At 43.1% G+C, this 26,656-nt stretch overlaps 1 protein-coding gene and 1 pseudogene across 5 annotated transcripts in view; both read left to right on the forward strand.

The window, feature by feature from the left end:
- The window catches only part of GCKR (glucokinase regulator), a 53,196-nt gene that overhangs the window by 16,875 nt on the left and 9,665 nt on the right, over nt 1–26,656 (forward strand). The window contains exons 17-20 of one of the 5 annotated variants that reach the window (XR_002479184.2): nt 2,473–2,622; nt 6,572–6,706; nt 12,441–13,230; nt 17,218–17,234. Coding sequence is in view for 3 of the 5 variants with exons in the window: in XM_021674445.2 (XP_021530120.2) it covers nt 2,473–2,622; nt 6,572–6,706; nt 7,479–7,649 (456 nt within the window). In the remaining 2 variants the exon portion in view is untranslated. Of the gene's footprint in view, nt 1–2,472; nt 2,623–6,571; nt 6,707–7,478; nt 7,900–12,440; nt 14,914–17,217; nt 17,235–26,656 lie in introns of those variants that run through there. The other 4 variants (XR_002479182.2, XM_064363954.1, XM_021674445.2 and 1 more) reach the window with 4 other exon arrangements.
- LOC135269719 (ras-related GTP-binding protein A-like) lies at nt 17,374–19,806 on the forward strand (annotated as a pseudogene).

The following is a 26,656-nucleotide window of genomic DNA, read 5'->3' on the forward strand; positions in this document are numbered from 1 at the left end:
TCTTTTTTTTTTGAGACAGATGCTCATTCTGTCACCCAAGTTTGGGTGCGATGAAGTGACCTCAGCTCACTGCAACCTTCACCCCCTGGCTTCAACCGATTCTCCTGCCTCAGCCTCCTGAGTAGCTGAGATTACAGGCATGTGTCACCATCCAGGCAAATTTTCTTTTGTATTTTTAATAGAGATGGATGTGAGACACCACACCTGGCCTATTCTTTTTAAGGATTTTCCTGGCTGTAATTCTTGGCCGATTTTTTCCATATGTACTTTAAAATGAACATGTCTCACTCCAAATTATGTAAAATTTAAAATATTTTTGTGTTGATGTTAATGTTAGTGGTATAAATGGTGTGTGGTATAACCCGGATCTGACTGACTTCTCTCCTAAAGCGCAGTCTGACATACATTCTATAGCATCAGTTCTGCATACTTAGTGGCGAATTTCATGCTGAAATTGGTCAAATACCTGTTCTTACACTCAGTGTCCTGGTAATTCACTTGTTGAAATGTTTTCAGCACACCTTCTTCCAGGGTTTTGTGTGACCAGCTATTTCTAGAGTTACAGAATAAAGAGGTAAAAGTAGCAGTAATCTGTTTCCTCAGCCTGGCTAGGACCAAGTGTATTAGCCCATTTTCATACTGCTCTAAAGAACTGCCCGAGACTGGGTTATTTATTTGTTTATTTATTTTTTTAAGATGGAGTCTCACTCTGTTGCCCAGGCTGGAGCACAGTGGTGTGATTTCAGCTCACTGCAACCTCCGCCTCCCGGGTTCAAGCAATTCTCCTGCCTCAGCCTCCCAAGTAGCTGGGATTACAGGCACCCACCACCATGCCTGGCTAATCTTTGTATTCTTAGTAGTAGAGACAGGGTTTCACCATGTTGGCCAGACTGGTGTCAAACTTTTGACCTTGTGATCTGCCTGCTTCGGCCTCCCAAAGTGCTGGGATTACAGGTGTGAGCCACCGTGCCCGGCAAGACTGGGTAATTTATAAGGAAAAGAGGTTTAAGTGACCCACTATTCAGCATGGCTGGGGAGGCCTCAGGAAACTTACGATCATGGTAGAAGGTGAAGGGGAAGCAAGACATCTTCACAAGGCGGCAGAAAGGAGAGTGCTGAGTGAAGGGAGAAGAGCCCCTTATAAAACCATCAGATCTCATGAGAACTCACTCACTATCACAAGAACAGCATGGCCCGCCCCCCACCAACTCCATGATTCAATTACCTCCACCTGGTCTCTCTTTTGACACATAGGGATTTTGGGGATTACAATTCAAGATGAGATTTGGGTAAGGACACGAAGCCTAACCATATCACCAATTAATTAATCCTCTCAACACCTTTACAGGGCCCTTGTTTCCCTGCTAATATGCCAACAGGTGTTATAAGTGCCTAAGTGGACAAGCTATAAGGGCCAAAAACAGGTGGCAGTTTTATACTCACGATAGCACATTTGTACAATGTTTTAGTTTTCAACATGCCTTCACGTGGGTTCTCTCATTCATTCAGGAGATATTTGTGGCAAAGTAGGAAAGGCCCTCATCATTGAATCAGAACACGTGGATTTAGGTCCTCATTCTGCATCTCATTATCATATGAGCTTCTTCAAGTTAGTTTACTTCTGATCTCTAGTTTCCTCATATGTAAAAAAGAGGATAGATAAACCTATTCTGTAGGGTTGTTACAAAAATTAAATAGAATTCATTTTTCAACAAACAGGTTTTTTTTTCCCCTGAGACACAGTCTCACTCTGTTGCCCAGGCTGGAGTGCAGTGGCACAATCTTAGCTCACTGCAACCTCTACCGCCCGGGTTCAAGAGATTCTTGTGCCTCAGCGCCCCCGCCCCCCCCAGCCAGTAGCTGGGACTACAGGTGTTTGCCACCACTCCTAGCTAATTGTTGTATTTTTAGTAGAGACAGGATTTCATCATGTTGGCTAGGCTTGTTGAGAACTCCTGATCTCAGGTGATCCTCCCACCTCGGCCTCCCAAAGTGGTGGGATCACAGGCATGAGCCACTGTGCCCGGCCTCAACAAACATATTGATCAGCAACCATGTGTCAGTCATGGTCTAAAGGGACTGGGACCCTGGAGCAGAATAAGACACCATCTCTGCCCTCTCAAGAAGCCTGTGGTTTAGTGGAATGAATCCCACTCCTCCTGTCTGATACCCGGGGAGAAAAAGGAAAGTTTCAGCAGGATCAAAATCCTACTGTGGAAAGACTCAGAGACCATATCTGTCTACCTAGGGATCAAAACCACAAATAGGTGAAGCTATCAGGTTTGTCTGAGACAGTCCTGGTTTATATCTACTGTCCTAACATTTAAACCCTGGGATGTTCAAACAAATTATGTCTGCATTTTGGTCCCTGGTTCTTGACAGTTGGTTTCCTGTGTGATAACAGGGCCCTGTTCGCTCTGCTTCTCTTCCGTCCTCTAATTTTTGACACCCCAATGTGTTTGCCCTTTTCAGAAGTTCCAACGTGAGCTAAGCACCAAATGGGTGCTGAATACAGTGAGTACAGGTGCTCACGTGCTTCTTGGTAAGATCCTGCAAAACCACATGTTGGACCTCCGAATTAGCAACTCCAAGCTCTTCTGGCGGGCACTGGCCATGCTGCAGGTAGGGATGTGAAGGGGCAGGGCTGGGTGGGGCCTGGCCTCAATGCTTAGTCTGCCAGAGGAGGGCATTTTGCAGAGGAAGGATACAGGCTGCCTTTTCTCCTGTGTTCTATTCTTCCCATTAGGTGCATCTTCGCCTTAAGAAGTGTGTGTGTCCTGAAATACCATGGGGTAGGGGGAAGAAAGAAGTGTGTGTGCATGCATGGGTGTGTGTTTGTGAAACTGTAATTATTAGGCAAGACTCTTTCAGTTACAAACATGTGATGGAAAACCAGTTCATATTGGTTTAAGCTAAACAAGCAAAATGACAGCTGATATAGCTGAACAGTTTCAGGGCAGTTGAATCCATGTGCTCCAGAACTCTCTACCCTTAACTCTGCTTTCCTCTGTATTGCTCTCAGTCTTTTTTTTTTTTTTTTGAGATGAGGTCTTGCTCTATCGTCCAGGCTGGAGTGCAATGGCATGATCTCAGCTCAGTGCAACCTTTGCCTCCGAGGTTCAAGTGATTCTTCTGCCTCAGCCTCCTGAGTAGCTGGGATTACAGGCACCTACCATCATGCCCAGCTAATTTTTGTATTTTTTAGCAGAGACAGGGTTTTGCCATGTTGGCCAGGCTGGTCTCGAACTCCTGACTTCAGGTGATCCACCCACCTTGGCCTCCCTAAGTGCTAGGATTACAGGTGTGAGTCACCACACCTGGCATTGCTCTCATTCTTAGCCAAGTTTTCTCCATTAGGTGGCAAAGTGGCCACCAGTAGTGCCCGCCTGACATCCTACTAACTTAGCAACACTAGTGGGCAAAGAACTTGCCTGTCCTGTGGTTCTTGGAAATGCCTGGTCAGGGGCTCTGGCTTGGGTCACGTGCATGTCCCTGAAGCAATCACTGTTCTCCAGGGGAAGGGGTGCTCTGCCCAGTCTGGTTCATGTGCTTTCCCTTCAGGATGGTGGTGGAAGAAGGGCTGGGAGGTGAGCCTCAATCCAACCTCATTACCTGAGCATGGGGGAGCGATAGATCCCCAGAGGAAAACCAAGGTGCTGATACCAGAAGGAGGAGTGGATGCTGAGCAGACAGCACAACAGGTGGTCATGAAAATGGGGTTGCCAGAGTCAGCAAATAAAAATACAGGACACCCAGTTAAATTTGAATTTCAGATAAATAAGGAATAATTTTTTCATCAAATATGCCTTATGAAGTTTGAGACATTTTTGAATTTTTTTCATTATATATCTGGATGTCTTGTATTTTTATTCACAAAATCTGACAACCTTATGTGAAAGGAATCAATCAATGAGCATTTAATGAGCACCCACCAGGTCCCCAAAATAACTATGGTCTTTACTGATGTCCAGTGGAGGTACAAAGAAGGTGGGGTCGGTATGCATTACAACAAAAAGAAGGCCTCAGGGAGGAGGCGGTATTTGAGCTAGGCCTGTTGGTTATGGCATGGATAGATGGACAGAATGGCATTCCTGTAAGGGCATTCACCAAGTCCCAGAAGGGTGACTGGGCATGATATGTGAGGGACACAGTTCTGACCAGAGTGGAGAGTCATTTTAGAGCATAGTGAGGGATTATGAAGATGTAGGAAGGGGAGGGATGTGGAAGCTTAAAGTCAGACAGGAGGCCGGGCACAGTGGCTCACGCCTGTAATCCCAGCACTTTGGGAGGCTAAGGTGGGTGGATCACGAGGTCAAGAGAACAAGACCATCCTGGCCAACATGATGAAACCCCATCTCTACTAAAAATACAAATATTAGCTGGGCATGGTGGCATGTGCCTGTAATCCCAGCTACTCGGGAGGCTGAGGCAGGAGAATTGCTTGAACCTGGGAGGCGGAGGTTGCAGTGAGCCGAGATTGTACCATTGCACTCCATCCTGGGCAACAGAGCAAGACTCTGCCTCAAAAAAAAGAAAAAAAAGCTAGACAGGAATTTGGACTTGCCAAATGCAGCTAGACATGTGCTGTCCAAAGTACTGGCCACCAGCCACATGTGGCTACTGAGCACTTGAATTATGGCCAGTGTGACTGAGGAACTGAATTTTTAATTTTATGTAAAAACCAAACCTGTATAATTTTAAAATTAAAAGTAACTTTAATGTTTTAGTAGAACTACGTTCCACTTTTTAGCATTGCAAATCTAGCACTTAAATTGAGGTGTGTTGGCTGGGCGCGGTGGCTCACGCCTGTAATCCCAACATTCTGGGAGGCTGAAGAGGGCAGATTACTTGAGGTCAGCAGTTTGAGACCAGCCTGGTCAAGACAGTGAAACCCCATCTCTACTAAAAATAAAAATAAAAAAGTAAATTAGCTGGGCATGGTGGCACATGCTAATATTCCTATCTACTGGGGAGGCTGAGGCAGGAGAATCGCTTGAACCTGGGAGGTGGAGGGTGCAAAGAGCCAAAATAGCATCACCGCATTCCAGCTTAGGTGACAGAGTGAGACTCTGTTTCAAAAAAATAAAAATAAAAATAAAGCCACAAAAAACCAAATTGACGTGTGCTATAATTGTAAAATACACACTGGATTTCAAAATACGAAATACAAATATAGAAAAATGTTGCAAAATATCTCACTAATAATGTTTCATATTGTTTACATTTGGTTATATATTGAGTTAAATAAAATATATTATGCAAATTGATTTCAGGCTGGGTGCGGTGGCTCATGCCTCTAATCCCAGCACTTTGGGAGGCTGAGGTGGGTGGATATCCTGAGGTCAGGAGTTTGAGACCAGCCTGGCCAACATGACGAAACCCTGTGTCTACTAAAAATACAAGAATTAGCCAGACGTGGTGGTGTGTACCTGTAATCCCAGCTACTCAGGAGGCTAAGGCAGGAGAATCGCTTGAACCTGGGAGGCGGAGGTTGCAATGAGCCAAGATTGTACCACTGCACTCCAGCCTGGGCGACAGCATAAGACTCTGTCTCAAAATAATAAAAAAAAAATTCTCCTGCCTCAGCCTCCCAAGTAGCTGGGATTATGGCATGCACCATCACACCTAGCTAATTTTTTTTTTGGTATTTTTAGTATAGACCAGGTTCCATCACATTGGCCAGGCTGGTCCCAAACTCCTGACCTTGTGATCTGGCCACCTTGGCCTCCCAAAGTGCTGGGATGAGCCACCATGCCCAGCCAATTTCACCTATTTCTTTTTTTAATGCAGCTACTAAAAACTTAAACTTACATATGTGGTTTGCATTATATATTTTTCTTCATTTTTATTTTTTTAGAGACGGGGTCTCACTCTGTTACCCAGGCTGGAGTGCAGTGACGCCATCATGGCTCACTGCAGCCTCAAACTCCTGAGCTCATGAAATCCTCCCACCTCAGCTTCCTGAGTAGTTGGGACAATAGGTGGGTGCCACCATGCCCAGCTAATTTATTTTATTTTTTGTAGAGATGGGGTCTTGCCATGTTGCCTAGGCTGGTCTCAAACTCCTGGGCTCAAGTGATCCTCCTGTGTTGGCCTCCCAGATTGCTGGGATTACAGATGTGAGCCACTGTGACCAGCCTTGCATTATATTTCTACTGGACAATGCTGAGCTAGACAGAGAGGAGGGTAGTGACAAAATGGAAGCAGTGTTTGCAGATGACAGTCTTACACTAGTGTGCAAGATGGATTTGGTTAGGGAAGAAACTAGAGAGAGGGAGTCCAAATTACCAGCCTATGGGATTGATGGGACACAGATGCAAATTTGACCAATTTGCCATTAATTCTCCAGTTTAACACAGCCAATCAAGGCCCACCACCAAGCCCTTTAACCCAGCTTTTCTTTACACCTGGAAATTATGAGATTAGGACTGCCAACATGGACAAATCACCTATAGACTCTGCAGCCTCAGGATCCCAGCCTCCCACTCTCCCAGGTCATTCTTCTCCCTTGACTCTATTCTTAGTTCCTCTGGCCTTTAGCCTGACAATGATCTTACCACTTCTTCCATAGCGGTTCTCTGGACAGTCCAAGGCTCGATGCATCGAGAGCCTCCTCCAAGCAATCCACTTTCCCCAGCCACTGTCAGATGATATTCGGGCTGCTCCCATCTCCTGCCATGTCCAGGTTGCACATGAGAAGGAACAGGTATCCTGCCCACTGCTGGTCATTCAACAAATACTTTTTGAGTACTTTCAATGTGTCAGGAAGTTTGGCACTGGGTTTACAAAGCTCAGTGGCACCCTGCTCACAAGGACTTCTGCATTCATGGGGGAGACATGACTATGACAAGTAGTCACTGAGGTGTGAAAAAGTACTACAGGGGCAGAGAAAAGGGGTCTTCTATTCTGCCTAAGAGGGGAGTCAGGAAAGAGAGGGAGAAGGACTGGGTTTCAAAGGACAAATAGGAGTTTTCCTGGTCAAAGTGAAGGTTTCTTTCTGCTCTTAATTCACCTCCTTATCACTTTCTAGTCTTCATAACATCCTATTTTGCATCTAACCTAGTGGCTCCTGATTCCTATATCAAATGCTTTAGCTCCTCCAGGGTATATATATATATTTTAGAGGGAGTCTTGCTCTGTCACTCAGGTTGCTGGCATGCAGTGGTGTGATCTTGGCTTACTGCAACCTCTGTCCACTACCCAGTGGACAAGCGATTCTCTTGCTTCAGCCTCACAAGTAGCTGGGATTGCAGGTGCCAGCCATCAACACCTGGCCAATTTTGGTATTTTTAGTAGAGACGGGGCTTTGCCATGTTGGCCAGGCTGATCTCAAACTCCTGAACTCAAGTGATCTGCCCACCTCGGTCTCCCAAAGTGTTGAGATTACAGGCGTGAGCCACTGCGCATGAACTTCTGGGGTTCTTTCTCCGAGAACCTAATTTCCTCAGGCTTCAGTGCCCGCTGCCTTTTCCCCACAGGTGATCCCCATCGCCTTGCTCAGCCTTCTATTCCGGTGCTCGATCACTGAGGCTCAGGCACACCTGGCTGCAGCTCCTTCTGTCTGTGAGGCTGTCAGGAGCGCTCTTGCTGGGCCAGGCCAGAAGCGCACAGCGGACCCCCTCGAGATCCTAGAGCCTGCCGTTCAGTGAACTGGTGTTTCTGGTTGGGTGAAAGGGGCCCAACCCTGCCCACTCCAGCCCAGCCCACCCAAGGGACTTGTGCCAGCAGCACATGTGGGAGGGAGAAGCCCCGTTTCCAGGGGCACCAGCAGCCCAGGGTGGGGAGAAGGATTCTTTCCACTTTGGGGGAGAGTTCTTGCTCTTGACCTAGTGGTTTCTACTTTCACTCAATTATTCTGATTTCAGAAATAAAATGAAATGTCTTATTTTGGAAAGTTAACCTTTCAAAGTCAGTAAATCAAACTGAGTAGATCAGAGGTGGGACAGGATGGATGGCATGGGTTGGTCTTAACAGCAGATTTGTCTGTTTAATTCTGCCCCCAACTCAGTTTCATTGTCTCTAACACAAGCCTTATATAGCATCCCTATATTCCTCATTACCAACATGCAGCCAGGATGCATCATGCACACACACTCCAATCCCACACAGACAAATGAGGGGTGGGAACTTTTAGATAATTCCAGGACAAGAGGGAAGAAGCTGTGTCCCTAACATAGGAAACCCAGAAAAAGGGCATTCTTAATCAGACATGACAAGATCCTTATTCCTAGAATGAATGCTACATCCATGCATTAGACCATGAAATGAGGGTCACATCCCCTGCCCTATGTTTGTAAGAGGAACATAAGGAACTCTGGGGGTGCTGCACACCCTTGGTGGTGGGACCCAACAAACACTAGAAACCCCAGGCTGTACATTTTAGACACCAGGTGCTCCGTGTTTTGACAAAGGCACCCTTGTTCATTCGAGATTCGTACCAGCTCTTTAGGGCCTGTGATATATGGCCCTGACAGTAGAGAGCTGGTTTCTCTTTGTGCCTGAGAAATATCCAGGTAATAGGCACTCAGGAACATTCTTCTCAGGATGAAACTCTCTGGAAAGAGGGTGACTGGAAAGGAGCCAGAGTTTAGTTTTATGCGGATAAAGTAATCAACCCTTTTATGGTGGCCATACGTCCCTCTGCACCTGTGGGCCTGCAGCCTCTATCTGAGCTCTGTTTTCCTTTTCCACATCTTCACACTGCTGCCTTGGATCATCAGCAACCCCCCTTTCCCCAGTCACTGCTCTACGGGGCCTCCTGAGTGCCACCCCTTTCATCCTCCACAAATACCTCTTCGAAATTCAAGATGGCTAAAGTTAGGAAAGGATCCTGCAAAAACCCTCTGTGTCTCTTTCCCCACAACTCCCTCCCACGTTCTTTCATCAGGTCAGTTCATCTCTCAGCACAGTGTCATGAACAGTGTCAAGTCTGAGAGGATACCTAGTATTCTGGGGCCCCAAAGGGCAGAGCATGCCTTGATCCTGTTGATGATGCCAACATGTATAGTAGCCCCCTCTCACATTTGGAGGGGTTAGGGCACAGGGTTAGATTTCTCCAAGGCTGGATGCAGAAGAACTCTAGAAGCCCCAAGTTCTTTTAGTTGCCAAGTACGTGGATGGTATGAAGACATCGAGTGAATTCAATTCTTATGTAGTCAGACACAATATTTGGGTGTTATGATCAAGGTGGAGTACTGCTCAGTCTTTGGGTACATTAGAAGCTGGACACACTCTGGCCTTGTGGTGGAGACAAAGATGACTAAAATCTGATCCCTACTTCCTAGAAACTCACAAGCACATAGCAATTCTAATGTAAGACAGAGTTGAAGTGGTTTAGAACAGCAGGGTAATTACAGAGAGCTGCTAAAATTACAGGGCAGGTCAAGGAAAGTTTTGGAAGAAAGGAGGCTGGGGTGGGGAAAAGAAACAGCCAAAGAAAATCTGAGAATGTTTGAAGACTTACACGGGTATGTGGATCTGATACCACAGAATCCGGTCATTGTCAGTGGGATTTGTGCTCTAGGCAGAGCTAAGGAAGTTCAAAGATTTTTTTTTAGAACCATGCAGAGACAAATGACAGGGTGACAGCTTTTGCAGTTATTTGGAGAAAGTAAACATCTGAGGCCAAAAACAGCAAGAGAGTAATCCATTATTAATACAAGGCAGTAATTATGTAGAAATGACTAAAGGGCCTGGGCCTGAAGACTGGATTAGATTGTGGAAGATGAAGAAAACAATTTTCTGGGACATATATTTGCTGAATCAAAAGCAAAAGGGGGCTATCCTAGCTACTTGGGAGGCTGAGATGGGAAGATCACTTGAGCCCAGAAGTTCAAGGCCAGGCTGGGCAACATAACAAGACCCTGACTCTAAACAAAACAAAACAAGAGGAGGTGGGGGCAAAAGATATTTGGATATTGCACATACTCTAAGCCTGATTTGTATATATAGAGAATGGATACATAGTGTATATTATGATATATATAATATATAATGGATATTATATAAATTCCATTACATGTGTGTATGTATGTGTGTGTATATATAGTGTGTATATATATACACACACACACACACACATATATATATAATGCAACTTATGCTCTCTCCTCCTAAATCAGCTAGCTATTCTCTTCATAATTCAGATGGTCTCTCTTTTTTTTTTAGGGACAGCATCTCACTCTGTTGTCCAGGCTGCAGTGCAGTGGTGTGGTCATAGCTCACTGCAGCCTTGAACTCCTTGGCTCAAGCAATCTTCCTGCCTCAGCCTCTCAAGTAGCTAGGACTACAAATGTGTACCAAAACACCCGGTTCATTTCTTAATTTTTTTGTAGAGATGGGACCTTGCTATGTTGCTCAGGCTGGTCTTGATTCCAGGCCTCCGGTGATCTTACTGCTTTAATCACCCGAAGTGCTGGGATTATATGTGTGAACCACCATACCTGGTCAGCATTCATCTGGTCTAATATTCAGATTGTTTTGAATGTTACACAGCCTGTGGCCAGCTCTTGAATATTAGATAAGAAATTGCAAAGATTCTAAACAAAATATTAGCAATTGGAATCCAATAATTTATTTAAAGTCTAAATGGCCAATTAACTTATGAAAGTGTGTTTTATCTTTAGTAATCAGAGAAATTAAAGTTAAAACCACAATGAAATACCACTACCACACATACCACATTTGGCTTAAATTAAACAGCTTGACAATACCATATGTTGACAGGAAAATAGAGCAAGAAGAAGTACCATTCACCACTGGTAGAAGTACAAATGGACATACCCACTTTGGAAGGCAGCTTGGCACTGTCCACTAAAGTTTGTTACACATACCCTATAACTTAGCAATTCCATTCCTAGGTATAAACTCTAGAGTAGGGATTCTCAAAGTATGGTCCCTGCACCAACAGCATCAGCATCACCTGGGAACTTAGAAATGCCAAATCCTTGGGCTCCACCCAGACCTACTCAAGCAGCAACTATAGGTGTAGGGCCCAGCAATCTGGGTTATAATAAACCCTCCACGTTACTGTAATGCATTCTAAAGTTTGAGAATTACTGCCATGGAGAGTTAGAAACTTGTGTTTATCAAGATAAACAGACAAGGATGTTTTTGACAGCATTGTTTATAACAAGCTAACACTGAAAACAAGCCAAATTTCCATCATACCATAATGGATAAATATGTTATAGAATAGTTATATAATACAATGAAATGTTTAAAAATAATGAATCACAGCTATACAAAATAACATGGCTGTCTCAAACATAATGGTGAGTAAATACTGAAGACACAAAGAATATATTTTTATATCCATATAGAGAAAGGTTCTTGTCAAACTATATATACATAATATATTTATATATAATGTTTTAAGAACCCCAAACTGTATCTTCAGTTCCAATCTTTTCCTTCCCTGCCTCCCTCCCTTCCTTCCTTTCTTCCTTTCTCTCTCACTCTCTTTCTTTTTTTTGAGACGGAATTTTGCTCTTGTTCCCCAGGTGGGAGTGCAGTGGCATGCTCTCGGCTCACCACAACCTCCACCTCCTGGGTTCAAATGATTCTCCTGCCTCAGCCTTCCAAGTAGCTGGGACTACAGGCATGTGCCACCATGCCTGGCTAATTTTGTATTTTTAGTAAAGATGGGGTTTCTACTCTGGTCTTGAACCCCCGACCTCAGGTGATCCACCCACCTTGGCCTCCCAAAGTGTTAGGATTACAGGCGTGAGCCACCGTGCCTGGTCCAGTTCTAATCTTTTCTTAGAACTCCAGGCTGGCATATAACTAGTACCTACCACATAAAGTGTGTTCAGCTCATATAACATATCTTATTCTTTATAATTATAATCTCTATAGTGACTACAGAGTATTTCATAATATGGGTATACCACATTTATTTAACTACTTTCTTCTTGAAGGGCTTTTCTAGAACACTGTTTAGGCTGCCCCTGTAGGCTGAAAATTCTATGAGGTGAGAGACCTTGTCTGTCCTTTAAGACAGTACCTGCTGTTCAATAGTTCATCGAGTTGCTTTTCCAGATTAACTTTCCTGTAAGAAAAAAGAATGTTGGCCAGGTGTGATGGCTCACGCCTGTAATCCCAGCACTTTGGGAGGCTGAGGTGGGTGGATCGTGAGGTCAAGAGATTGAGACCATCCTGGCCAAGATGGTGAAACCCCGTCTCTACTAAAAATACAAAAATTAGCTGGATGTGGTAGGACGTGCCTGTAGTCCCAGCTACTTGGGAAGCTGAGGCAGGAGAATTGCTTGAACCCAGGAGGTGGAGGTTGCAGTGAACCGAGATCATGCCTCTGCACTCCAGCCTGGTGAAAAAGTGAGACTCTGTCTCAAAAAAAAAAAAAAAAAAAAAGAGAATACTTTGGCCAGTTTTATTAATCTTCGTTATAGCATGAATTGATTCCTTGTACATTTTTTATTTAGTGAATTAGCCCTGGAGAATACAGTCACATCTGGATGACCGACAGAATAAATATTCCAGACTTGGAAAATGAGACTGTAGATTCCGGGACAGAGTGATCCTCTAAGGTCATTTAATTTCCCTCTCTGACATCTCTTTTCTGTCCCAGTGCAAAAGCAGCTAGGAAATGTGTCAAGCCTTAGATTTAGGAAACTGTATGTCTCAAATGTTCTGAGAGTACCTACTTAAAATATCCTGGCTTTCTTTAATTTACTTGATCTTGTATTCTAGTTTGTGGTTTGGGACATTTAACCCCATACCTGGACTTCTAGGGAGTGACTGGCTCTAGAGAAAAGGCTTGTAGAGCAGAACAGGCCACTTGGAAGACCTGCGTCTTTGAAACCTTGCCTCATACTCCCTACTTAATGACAGGCTGCCTAGCCCAATCCTAGAAGAGTCATAAAGGAGTTTGGCTGTCAGAATAGAGCCTATGGACAGCTGCAGGGAGGGGCAGCAGATGCTACTTTGGGTGTGGCTCAGAGAAGAGACCTAAGCAGCATGCACACTGACTGCTGTCAGCTTTACCTTGGAAAGCCCATTGTGATATCACATGAACTCATGGCCTGGAGGTAGAAAAGTCTTCGGCTGAGGAGAGCGTCTGGTTGAAAAATGGCACCAATTTGGGGGATGGACATCCCACTGCCATTATGTATCAGCCTTTTATTATTATTTGTTTTTTTTATTTCGGAGCTTTGGATGCTGTTTTCTGGGAAGCAGAGCTGGAAGCAGATGCCAGCCAAGATAAACTCAGAGGTATGTGATGTAGCCCTCCCTTGAAACTCACTGGTCCCTGCTCCTGAGGCCATAGAAACTCCTATACTTTGGGTCAGGGGAGGAGCTGGATGTGGGGAGAGGGAAGCAGAGACAGTGCCCATGGATGTCTTCCTATAGGTCACTATAAATCCTTTTTCCTTCAGTTTATTTCAACAGACCTTGAGCACCTATTATACATGGCAGTGTAGTAGACATTGAGGAAGAATAAAAAACTATCCCCACTTTCTAGGAGCTTAAAGTGAAGTGGGGGAGACAGAGAGACACATAACTTCAAGGAAAGAGAATGTGTTAAGAGTTAATAGATGTATAAATGTTGCTAAAGACATGGGAGGTGGACAGCATTTTGAACTAGGGGCTCTATAAAATGCATCTGGGAGAGCTCAGGTTTGAGTGTGCTTCAGAGGAAGAGGGATTTGGAAGGTGGTTGGGGTGAATAGAGGAGGGTGGTGGAAGCCTTTAAAAAAGAGGGCCATTGGAAAAAAGGCATGGGAAAGGGAAGAGTATTGGATGTGTTTGAGGAGAGATGTCACCAATCTGGATGGAGTATAGAACTGTAGGGACTCAGAGAAAAGGTTGAAAAGTTGACAGAGGTCACATTGTAGAGTTTTGAACGCCAAGCTGAATACTTTGTATAAATACAACTCTGCAATTTGAAAGACATCAAAGATTTTAAAGCCAGGTAAAAATGTGCTTAGATCTGTGCTTCAGAGCAATGCTTCTCAAACTTTAACATGCATATATATCACCTGGGGGGTCTTGTTAAAAAGCAGATTCTGATGTAGTAAGTCTGGGGTAGGGATTGAGTTTCTACAGTTCTAACAAGCTCCCAGGTGATGCTGCTGCCCTCGGACCAGGACCACACTTTAGAGTGAGGCTTTAAACACCTCCAGCAAGCTTTTATTATAGTTCTCTGGCATAGCTAGGCCATTTGAATGGTTTAGTGGGAAGAAGGGAGGAAATAAAAGGATAAGAGCAGTATGGTGAAAAAGAGAACATAGCCGGGTGGGGGGCTCACGCCTATAATCCCAGCACTTTGGGAAGTAGAGGCGGGTGGATCACTTGAGGTCAGAAGTTCAAGACCAGCCTGGCCAACATGGTGAAACCCTGTCTCTACTAAAAATACTAAATTAGCCAGGCGTGGTGGTGTGCACCTGTAGTCCCAGCTACTGGGGAGGCTGAGGCACAAGAATCACTTGAACCTGATAGGCGGAGTTTGCAGTGAGCTGAGATTATGCCTCCATACTCCAGCCTCGGCGACAAAAGGGAAACTTCATCTCAAAAAGAAAAAAAGAGAACATAAATTAATTCCCCAAATATTTATCTCCCACCCCTCCCCCCATTTGCACTCCTCTGTACACTATTGATACAGCCGTAAGTGGAAGAGATGGAAGTATCTGCTGTCAGGGATGTGAAAGTGGAGGCGGTCTTGGGGTGAAACGTTTGCATGTGGAAGGTGATGCAAGACTCCCTTGCAAAGGAGGGAGAAGGGAATGAGTCTATTTTTCTTTATGCAAAGAGTCAATCATAAACATTATCATCATTTTCTATGAGGACTACATTCATCACGGCATTTCCAGTGCCTAGTATACTGCCTGGCATATTAGTAAGTGCTCTGTAGTTGTTTGTGAAATGAATAAATGACATCTCAATTTTAACCCTGAATGACTCACAAGATGATGGTGTTTTAAACAACATAGGCAACATTAGACAGGAAAAGTTGTGAATGTGGTGGAAGGCAGAAAATCAACTATTGTATTGGAAGTGCTTGTAGAATTTATGTGGAGATATTCATCAAGCATCTCAAATTAATGGCCAAGACCTGTGATGTTCAATATTGTATCCACTAGTCATGTGTGACCATTTAAATTTTTTATTTTTGAGACAGGGTCTCTCACTCTGTCACCCAGGATGGAGTATGACTCACGGCTCACTACAACCTCAAACTCCCAAGTTCAAGTGATTCTCCCATCTCAGTCTCCCGATTAGCTGAGACTGCAGGCCTATACCATCATGCCTGGCTATTTTTTGTATTTTTTTGATAGAGACAGGGTATTGCCATGGTACCCAGGCTCGTGTCAAACTTCTGGGCTCAAGCAATCCACACACCTCAGCCTCCCAAAGTGCTGGGACTACAGGCGTGAGTCACCACACCTGGCCGTAAATTAATTAAAATTAAATAAAATTTAAAATTCAGTTTCTGGCTGGGCGAGGTGGCTCACACGTGTAATCCCAGCACTTTGGGAGGCTGAGATGTGTGGATCACGTGAGGTCAGAAGTTGGAGACTACCCTGTCTCTACTGAAAATACAAAAATTAGCTGGGTATAGTGGCATATATCTGTAGTCCTAGGTACTTGGGAGGCTGAGGCAGGAGAATGACTTGAACCTGGGAGATGGAGGCTGCGGTGAGGATGGTGCCACTGCACTGCACTCCAGCCTGGATGACAGAGCAAGACACTGTCACAAACAAACAAAGACAGCACACACAGAACCCCCAAAGCTAACTGGGTCACTCTGCTAAAAGTAACTAAGCACACAAAAGTTCTCTGTACCCTACTGTCTGCAGCAGCATTTTCAACCCTTTTTTGACTCTCAGACTTCTTTCACTCTCATAATTTCGTCAACCTCCTTAGGAACTTAAGTATTTTGTCCATTTTTTCATAACATGTAAGTTATATTAGATAAATTTTATTTTAAAACAATAACTTTTTATAATTGGAAAGTTATTTTAACATCATCTTAAGGTATAAAGTCAAATGTCTACTTTTTCTTCTGTAACAAGTGATGCATGATATTTAATTGACTTTCAGTGTATTAGGTATGACAATTTTCACAACAGTTGGGTATGAGAAATGGCAAAGGTTTTGTTTTTGTTTTTTGTCTATATCAAACATAATCTGGTTTAAGCCTCCCTTTACCTAGGTTGGCAAAAAATGTCCAACCTTTGTGTTGTATAAGAATTCCAGAGTTACTCAGGAGGCTGAGGCAGAAGAATCACTTGAACCCAGGAGGCGGAGGTTGCAGTGAGCCGAGATTGCACCACTGCACTCCAGCCTGGTGACAGTAAGACTCTGTCTAAAAAAAAAAAAAAAGTTCCAGAGTTTCTGCAGTTTATCCAGAGTAGAAGTGGGTCAGGCCCTTAAGCCACAGGGATAGCTCTTGCTTTTCTTCTTAGCTGTCTGAAGGCAAAAACTGTGTCTCAACTCCTCTCTGCCAAGTTTGGTCTCCAGGGTCTTTGCTAAGGTCCCTAAACTGCTGCATCTGGGCTCTTAACACCAGAAGGGCTCCAGGACCTCCTACCCAGGGTCCTCCTACCCGGTGTACCTGAGGCTTCAGGACTACTGGCATTTCAGGGAACCAGCTTCCTTCCTGTCTCAACCCTCTGGGACACTTCAGCTTAAAAATTTCCCCAGATCTAGACTTATTTGAGGGTTGGTTTTTTAGTTCTTGACCATTTTTTCAGCCCTGAAAAACTAACTCCCTGCTGTGCTTTAGGAGTTCCAAGACCCTATGAACAAAGGCCTAGCTACCTTCTTTGGTACAGGGAAGCATGAATCTACTTTCTTTGTCAGAAAGATGCAGCAATAAAAATATAGTGTAAATTACTTAGGAAGTCACTCTACCTCATAAAACAACAAATACAATTTCTTACTACATATTTATGTAACAAAAATTTTTTATTAACAAAACACATTTTTATTAAGGTACAATTGAACACCTTAAAATGCACAGATCTTAAGTGTATAGGGTGATGAGTTTTGATAAATTTATATACCCATGTAACTAAAACCCCGATCAAGATATGACTTAGCCATAGCCCTGAATGGAAACGACCCTCATGCTGTTTTCTAGTCTCTGCCCTCCTCTCTGCTCAGACACAACCTCTGTTCTGATTTCTATCGTCATGGATTAGTTTTGCCTATTCTTTTTTCTGAAGAAGTTAAAAGTTAAATTTAAAAATGTCTTAGAACAGGCAGGCGCTCCCCTTTGAGAAAGAACCAGCCCCGCCGCAGCCTCTCCAGCTCCTAGCTCGCGCTCTCGGCTCTCCTGCCTGCCCAGCTGCGCGGCGGAGCGGAGCGAGGCCCGGCCTGCGGGCTCCTGGCAGCTCCCTCTCCCTCCTTCGGCGCTGCGTGTAGGCCGCGCCCTCAGGCCCAGTCCGTGGCGGCCCCGGCGGGTGATGCCAAATACAGCCATGAAGAAAAAGGTGCTGCTGATGGGGAAGAGCGGGTCGGGGAAGACCAGCATGAGGTCGATTATCTTCGCCAATTATATTGCTCGCGACTCCCGGCGCCTGGGGGCCACCATTGACGTGGAGCACTCCCAAGTCCGATTCCTGGGGAACCTGGTGCTGAACCTGTGGGACTGTGGCAGTCAGGACACCTTCATGGAAAATTACTTCACCTGCCAGCGAGACAACATCTTCCGTAACGTAGAGGTATTGATTTGCGTGTTTGACGTGGAGAGCCGTGAACCGGAAAAGGATATGCATTATTACCAGCCATGTCTGGAGGCCATCCTCCAGAACTCTCCTGACGCCAAAATCTTCTGCCTGGTGCACAAAATGGATCTGGTTCAGGAGGATCAGCGTGACCTGATTTTTAAAGAGCGAGAGGAAGACCTGAGGCATCTGTCTCGCCCGCTGGAGTGGGCTTTTTTTGAACGTCCATCTGGGATGAGACGCTCTACAAAGCCTGGTCCAGCATCGTCTACCAGCTGATTCCCAACATTCAGCAGCTGGAGATGAACCTCAGGAATTTTGCTGAAATCATCGAGGCCGATGAAGTTCTGCTGTTCGAAAGAGCTACGTTCTTGGTTATTTCCCACTACCAGTGCAAAGAGCAGCGCGACGTCCACCGGTTTGAGAAGATCAGCAACATCATCAAGCAGTTCAAGCTGAGCTGCAGTAAATTGGCCGCTTCCTTTCGGAGCATGGAAGTTAGGAATTCCAACTTCGCAGCTTTCATCGACATCTTCACCTTAAACACGTACGTGATGGTGGTCATGTCAGATCCGTCGATCCCTTCTGCCGCCACCCTGATCAACATTCGCAATGCCAGGAAACACTTTGAGAAACTGGAGAGAGTGGATGGCCCCAAGCACAGTCTCCTTATGGGCTGAATAGTCCCAAATGCTCTTTCTAAAAATGCTGAATTGCCTTTTTTGTTTGCATCCTTTATTTTTAATATTCATAATGTCGTGTGCTTAAAAGTGGGCTTTGAAGTGTGTGCTGCTTTCTCCTTTCATCTTTCTCCCCTGCTCTCCAGTCTTTAAACCTTGGACGCTACTTACTCAGCTACCCAGTAGAGCTTGAAGCTGGCTTTTCTGAGAAGATGGTTTGGTGTAACACTAAAGTAGGTGGCTCGTGTGTGTTCTGATTACCTGGGTATAATAGATATGCACATCAAAGCCTTTACCAGTATCTTCCTGTATTCCGTATCAGATTGCAAAGATGGAACGTTACTATTTGATCAGCAAGGTATTAAAATGCATTTATAAATTCTTCTTGGCTTCATTCATGAATAAATGTGTTAGCAATTAAAAATATATATATATCTTAGAACAAATAAAAGTGTAAAAAGCAACATACCAAAATTCATGGAATGCAGCAAAAACAGTTAAAAGGGAAATTTATAGCAATAAATCTTCTATGCTTTGAATATTTTGTCCTTTCAAAACTCAAATCTAAATGTTATCCCCAGCGTGGCAGCATTGTGAGGGATTCTTTTTTTTCTTTTATTATTATTATACTTTAAGTTTTGAGATACATGTGCAGAATGTACAGGTCTGTTACATAGGTATACACGTGCCATGGTGGTTTGCTGCACCCATGAATCCATCATGTACATTAGATATTTCTCCTAATGCTATTCCTCCCCTAGCCCCTCCATCCCCCTGACAGGCCCCAGTGTGTGATGTTCCCCTTCCTATGTCCATGTGTTCTCATTGTTCAATTCCCGCTTATGAGTGAGAACATGCGGTGTTTGGCTTTTTGTTCTTGTGTTAGTTTGCTGAGAATGATGGTTTCCAGCTTCATCCATGTCTCTGCAAAGGACATGAACTCATCCTTTTTTATGACTGCATTGTATTCCATGGTGTATATGTGCCACATTTTCTTTATCCAGTCTATCATCGATGGCCATTTGAGTTGGTTCCAATTCTTTGCTATTGTGAACTCTACAATAAACACACATGTGCATGTATCTTTGTAGTAGAATGATATATAATCCTTTGGGTATATACCCAGTAATGGGATTGCTGGATCAAATGGCATTTCTGGTTCTAGATCCTTGAGGAATCGCCACACTGTCTTCCACAATGGTTGAACTAATTTACATTCCCACTGACAGTGTAAAAGCGTTCCTATTTCTCCACATCCTCTCCAGCATCTGTTGTTTCCTTTTTAATGATCACCATTGTAACTGGCATGAGATAGTATCTCATTGTGGTTTTGATTTGCATTTCTCTAATGACCAGTGATGATGAGCTTTTTTTCATGTTTGTTGGCCACTAGTTCTGCCTATTCTTGAACGTTGCTAAAAATATAATCATACAGTATATATTCTTGTGTGTCTGACTTCTTTTGCTAAACATAATGTGTTTGAGATTCACACATGTTGTTGACAACAAATTTTTTTTTTCCCCAAGACAGAGTCTTGCTCCGTCACCCAGGCTGAAGCGCAATGGTACAATCTCAGCTCACTGCAGCTTCCACCTCCCAGATTCAAACCATTCTCCTGGCTCAGCCTACCAAGTAGCTGGGATTACAGGCGTGCACCACCATGCCCAGATAATTTTTGTATATTTAGTAGAGATGAAGTTCCACCATGTTAGCCAGGCTGGTCTTGAACTCTTGACCTCAGGTGATCCACCCCCCTCGGCCTCCCAAAGTGCTGAGATTATAGGTGTGAGCCACTGTGCCCAGCCCATCTTTTTCATTTTAGTCACTCTGGTGAGTCTGTGTGGTATTGCACTGGGGTTTTAATGTGCATTTACCTAATGACTAATATTAGTGTGCAGTTTCTTGTGTTTATTGGTCATTTGGAAATTCTCTTTTGTGAACTGCCTGTTCAAATCTTTTGCACATTTTTAATAATTGAGTTATCAGTGTTTCTTTTACTTAACTGATTTGTAGGAATTCTTTGAATACTATGGACATGAGTCCTTTGCCAGATACTGGCATTTAAAATAAATTCTACCACTTTATGACTTACTTTTTTATTTACAGTGGTGTCTTAATGACCAAAAGTTCTAAATTTTAATGAAATCCAATTTATGAAGTTTTGTTGTTAAGATTAGTGTTCCCCTCCCTACCCCCACCCCCACCCCCAGTGTAAGAAATCTTCGCTTACCAAGACCTGGAAGCAACCCAAATGCCCATCAGTGATAGACTGGACTAAGAAAATGTGGCACATACACACCATGGAATATTATGTAGCCATAAAAAATGATGTTTGTGTCCTTTGTAGAGATATGGATGTATCTAGAAACCATCATTCTCAGCAAACTGACACAAGAACAGAAAACCAAACACCACCTGTTTTCACTCATAGGCAGTTGATGAACAATGAGAACACTTGGGCACAGGGAAGAGAACAACACTCACTGGGCTAGGTGGGGGGTTGGAGGGGAGGGGAGGAAGAGTGGGGGGAGGCGAGGAGGAAGGGGAGGGATAACACTGGCAGAAATGCCCGATGTAGGCAATGGGGTTGGGGGTGGGGCAGGGGGATGGAGACAGCAAACCACCATGATGTATGTACCTGTGCAACAATCCTGCAGGATGCAGGATGTGCACATGTACACCAGAGCCCAAAATACAATTAAAAAAAAAAAGAAATCTTTGCTTACCACTAGGCCATGAAGATACCCTTCTGTATTTCTTCTAGAAGCCTTATTTTTTATCTCTTTCACATTTAGATCTATGAACCATCTCAAATTATTTTTGTGTATGGTGAGGGGTCAACACTGCCCTCCTCCCCATGTAGATATCTAATTCTTCCAGTAGGGCAGGAACTGGGGTAAAAATGAGTGAGGTACTCACCTTGAACACAAACTGTAAGGAGCACCGAAAACTTAATAATCGAGATATTTAGTGAAACATTCTTGGCTGGGCACAGTGGCTCATGCCTGTAATCCCAGCACTTTGGGAGGCCAGGATGGGCAGACCATGAGTTCAGGTGATTGAGACAATCCTGACCAGCATGGTGAAATCTCGTCTCTACTGAAAATACAAAAATTAGCCAGGGGTTGGGGGGCGGTGGCGCGTGCCTGTAATGCCAGCTACTTGGGTGGCTGAGGCAGGAGAATCACTTGAACCTGGGAGTCAGAGGTTGCAGTCAGCCGTCATTGCACCACTGCACTTCAGCCTGGTGACAGAGTGAGACTCCATCTCAAAAAAAAACAAAACAAAACCAAAATAGTTAAACGCAATACCATTATCATGCCAAAATATTTAACAGTAATTTTGTAATACCATCAAATACCCTTCACCATTCACATTCCAATTATCGCCTGGATGCGGTAGCTCACAACTGTAATCCCAGCACTTTGGGAGATCGAGGCAGGAGAATTGCTTGAGGTCAGGAGTTGGAGATCAACCTGGTCAACATAGTGAAACCCTGTTTAAATTAATTTAATTTGAAACAATACAAAAATTAGCTGGGTGTGGTGGTGTGTGCTTGTGGTCCCAGCTACTAGGAAGGCTGAGGTGGGAGGATCACTTGAGCCTGGAGGGAAGAGGTTGTAGTGAGTCAAGACTGTTCCACAGTACTCCAGCTTGGGTGATGGAGCCAGACATTGTTTCAAAAAAAAAAAATCTAATTGTGTCTTAAGTGTTATAAATTATTATTTACAGTCTGTTTGTTTAATTAAAGATCACAGATTGAAATGGATTTGTGTCTCTTAACTGTCTTCTAATCTGTAAATTCTCAATCTTCATTCCTTTCTTTTATTTTATCCATTTATATGTTGAAGAAATGGGGCCAGACATGGTGGTTCACACCTGTAATCCCAGCACTTTGAGAGGCTGAGGCAGGTGGATCACTTGAGGTCAGGAGTTCGAGACCAGCCTGGCCAACATGGTGAAACCCTGTCTGTACTAAAAATACAAAAAATTAGCCAGGCACGGTGGCATGTGCCTGTAATCTCAGCCACTTGGGAGGCTGAGCCAGGAGAATCACTTGAACCCAGGAGGCAGAGGTTGCAGTGAGCTGAGGTCGCGCTACTACTGCACTCCAACCTGGGCAGTGAGCAAGACTTCATCTCCAAAAATAAAAAATAAATAATATGAATAATATTTTTTTTTGTAGAGTTGGAGTCTCACTATATTGCCCTGACTGGTCTTGAATTTCTGGCTTTCCAAGCAATCCTCCAACCTTGGCCTTTCAAAGTGCTGGGATTACAGGCATGAGCCACCATACTCAGCCTACATGTTATTTTCTAAATGATCCTGATTCCTGAAAACACAATAGATTTTTCTATATTGACTTTCTACCTAGAGATTTTGCTAAATTTACTTATCAATTCTAATTATCTATCTGTAGATGTTTTTAGATATTCTACACAATTATATTGTCTGTAAATAATAATTTTATTTCTTCCTTTCTCATTCTTATACCTTTTCTTTTTCTTGTTTTATTGCATTGACTAGGACCACCTGTATAATGGTCAATGGAGATGGTATACTGGGGATTCTTATTTTTTTTTTTTATGTAGAGGAAAGTTTTCAAGAATTTACCATTTATGTGTAATGTTTGCTATATGTTTTTTGCAAATACTCTAACAAATTAAGGAAATTCCCTTTTATTTCCAGTCTGCAAATAGTTTTAGTATAAATGGGTGTTAACTTTTTTAATTTTATTTTTGTGACAGAGTCTCACTCTGTTGCCAGGGCTGGAGTGCAGTGGTGTGATCTTGACTCACTGCAACCTCTGCCTCCTGGGTTCAAGCGATTCTTGTGCCTCATCCTCCTGAGTATCTGGGATTTCAGGCAAGCACCACCACCCCTGGCAATTTTTGTATTTTCAGTAGAGATGGGGCTTCATCATTTTGGCTAAGCTGGTCTCAAACAGCTGACCTCAGGTGATCTGCCCTCCTTGACATCCCAAAGTGCTGAGATTACAAGCATGAGTTACTGTGCCTGGCTGGGTGATAAATTTTATCAAGTGATTTTCATGTCTCTATGTGAGATGGTTATATGGTTTTCTTGTTTATTCTATCAATGTGCTGAATTACACAGAGTTTTGAAAGTAAAACAACTGTGAATTCTTGGAATAAATATAAAATGTTCATGATGCTTTTGTTGTTTGCTTGCTATTTTTTTTTTTTTTTTTGAGATGAAGTCTCACTTTGTCACCCAGGCTGGAGTGCAGTGGTACAATCTCGGCTCACTGCAACCTCTGCCTCCTGAGATCAAGTGATTCTTCTGACTTAGCCTTCCTAGTAGCTGAGACTACAGGTGCTTGCCACCAGACTCGGCTAATTTTTTGTATTTTTAATAGAGACAGGGTTTCATCATGTTGGACAGGTTGGTCTCGAACTCCTGACCTCAAGTGATCCACCTGCCTTGGTCTCCCAAAGTGCTGGAATTACAGGCATGAGCCACTGTGCCTGGTGGATGCTTTTCATATATTATTGGATTCACTTTGCTGATATTTTGTTTAGGACTTTTGTATCTATGTCCATGAAAGAGATTGACTTATAATTTTTCTTTTAATATTGTCCTTATGAGATTTTAGAATCAAGGTTATCCCTGCCTCCTAACATAGAAGGAGAAGTAATTCCTCTTTGTCATCTCATTGGAATGAGAGACACCCCTAACACAAAATTCTAAAGGTTTTTGATGTTTTATGCCAGGAACCTGGGACAAAACCAGAGTATTCTTTATTATAACAAACACACATATATGAGAGAAAGAGAGAGAGATATTAAGAAATAGACTCACAAAATTGTCAGGGCTTAACAAATCAGAAATCCTTAGGGCATACCGGAAACTCAGATAAGAGTTGATGTTGCAGTTTTCAGTCTAAAATCAGTCTAGGCTAGGCTAGAAACTCAGGCAAGGATTTCCCATTGCAATCTTGAGGCAGAATTCCTTCCTCTTCAGGAAACCTCAGTCACTGCTCTTAAGGTCTTCAACTGATTGGTTGACGCCCACCCACATAATGGATGTTAATCTGCTTTAGGGTGTACTAATTCTAAAGGTTAAGCACATCTGAAAACTACTTTCACAACAACACCTAAACTAGCTTTGGAACAAACAACTGGGCACATAGCCAAGTTGACATGAAATTAAGCATCATAATCCTATGTTTTCTTCTGAGAGTTTTATAGTTTTACAGCTCTTATATTTAGGTCTTAGCGTCATTTTGAATTAATTTTTGTAGATGGTGTGAATTAAGAGTCCAACTTCATTATTTTGCATGTGGCTTTCTAGTTGTCCACCATTGGAAGAGACTGTTATTTTCCTATTGAATAGACTTGTTACCCTTATTGAAAATCAATTGATTTGTAGATATAAGGGTTTATTTCTAGATTCAATTTGATTTCATAGATCTATATGTTTATCCTTAGGCCAGTACCACACTGTTTTGATTACTACAGCTTTGTATGTTTTAAAATCAGGAAGTATGAGTCCTCCAACTTTGATCTTTTTCCAAGATTATTTTGACTATTCAGAGACCCTTGTAATTCCATATGAATTTTATGACCAGCTTTTTCATTTCTGTCAAAAAGGCTATTGAGATTTTGATAGGGATTATTCTGACTCTGTAGATTGCTTTGGGGAATATTGCCATTTTAACAATATTAAATATTCCAATCCATGAACAAGGGATGTCTTTCCATTTATTTAGGTCTTCTTTAGTTTTCAACAATGCTTTGTAACTTTCAGTGTACAATCTTGCACCTCCTTGATTAAATTTATTCCTGAGTATTTTATTCTTATGGATGCTAAAATGGAGTTGCTTTTATCAGCTCTAATAGGTTTCTTCTGGTTTCTTTCAAATATTCTGTATGTAAGATATGTCTTCTGTGGACACAGTTTTACTTATTCCTTTCTAATTTGGATGGCTTTCCTTTTTCTTGCCTAATTGCTGTGGTTAGAACTTCTGTACAATTTTAAACAGATGAGGCTTCACTGGGGCAGTGGTCCTGAATTCTAGACCTACTGGGGTGAAGGACCTGCTCTAGTGTCTCTACCGGGCAGGAGTTCCACCCCCAGGGCTTTGCCAGGCCCACACAGCTTTGGGTAGAGGTTGTCTAACCTGTTGAAAGTGAGGGAATGGTCCCCCTTTTCAAAACTGAGGTGGCAGCCCTGATGATCTCTGAATTGCCTTCCAGGTTACTCTTCCCTTGTCTTGAAGAATAGTGTATATTTGTGGCTGAAGAGCTCTACAGTCCCGAACTGTAAAATTCCTGAAGACCAACAGCTTTCCCTCATTCCCTCCCATCTCCTGCTTCTTCAGTTCAACCTGGCAGTTCTCCTGCTATGGTGACTAAGTCCATGTTTCACACATATACTGATCCCCTTATCAAAGGGTCACTTGGCCACACCTTTAGTGTTCTCTTTGAATACATGTTCTTATTTTTTTATTTTTATTTTTTTGCAATATGAATAGGCTGAGAATTTTTCAAATCCTTCAATTCTAGTTCTGTTTTGCTCAATAATTCCATCTTGAAGTCAATTCTCTCTTCTCACATTTTACTATAAACAGGAGAACCAAGGCACTTCTTCAAAATTTTACTGAAGAATCTCATTAGCTAAATATCCAATTTTATGACCCACAAGTTCTACTTTCCATAGAGCACTAGAACATGAACATAATTCAGCTAAGTTCTTCACTGCTTTACAAGGATCACCATTTCTGTTTCCAATCATATGTTCCTTATTTTCCCTGAGACCTTGTCAGAATGGCCTTTACTGTGCATATTTCTATCAACATTCTGTTTGTGATTGCTTAGATATTCTCTAAAAAGATGGAAGCTTTCTCTACAACTCTCCTCTTTTCTTCCTGAGCCCTCAGCAGCATCACCCTTAATAGTTCATTGATGGCAACGTAGGCTTTTTCTAGCATGCATCTCAAAACGCTTCCACCCTCTACTCATTATGCATTTTTTGGTGTATGTTGCAGCAGCACCCTCACTTCTTGGTACCAATTTCTATCTTAGTCCATTCAGGTTTCTATAATAAAATGTCATAAACTGGGTGGCTTATAAACAACAGAAACTTCTTTCTCACAGCTCTGGAGGCTGGGAAGTCCAAGATTGGGTGCCAGCATGGTCAGATTCTGGTGAGGTACTTCTTCTGGGTTGCAGATTGCCAACTTCTTACTGTGTTTTTACGTGGTGGAAAGAGTGAGAACTATCTCTGGAGTATTATTTTTTTTTTGAGACAGATCTCTCTCTGTTGCC

Source organism: Aotus nancymaae, unplaced genomic scaffold (assembly GCF_030222135.1).
Source record: "Aotus nancymaae isolate 86718 unplaced genomic scaffold, 86718_ANA_hifiasm-v0.15.2.pri h1tg000057l, whole genome shotgun sequence".
Taxonomy (NCBI): domain Eukaryota; kingdom Metazoa; phylum Chordata; class Mammalia; order Primates; family Aotidae; genus Aotus; species Aotus nancymaae.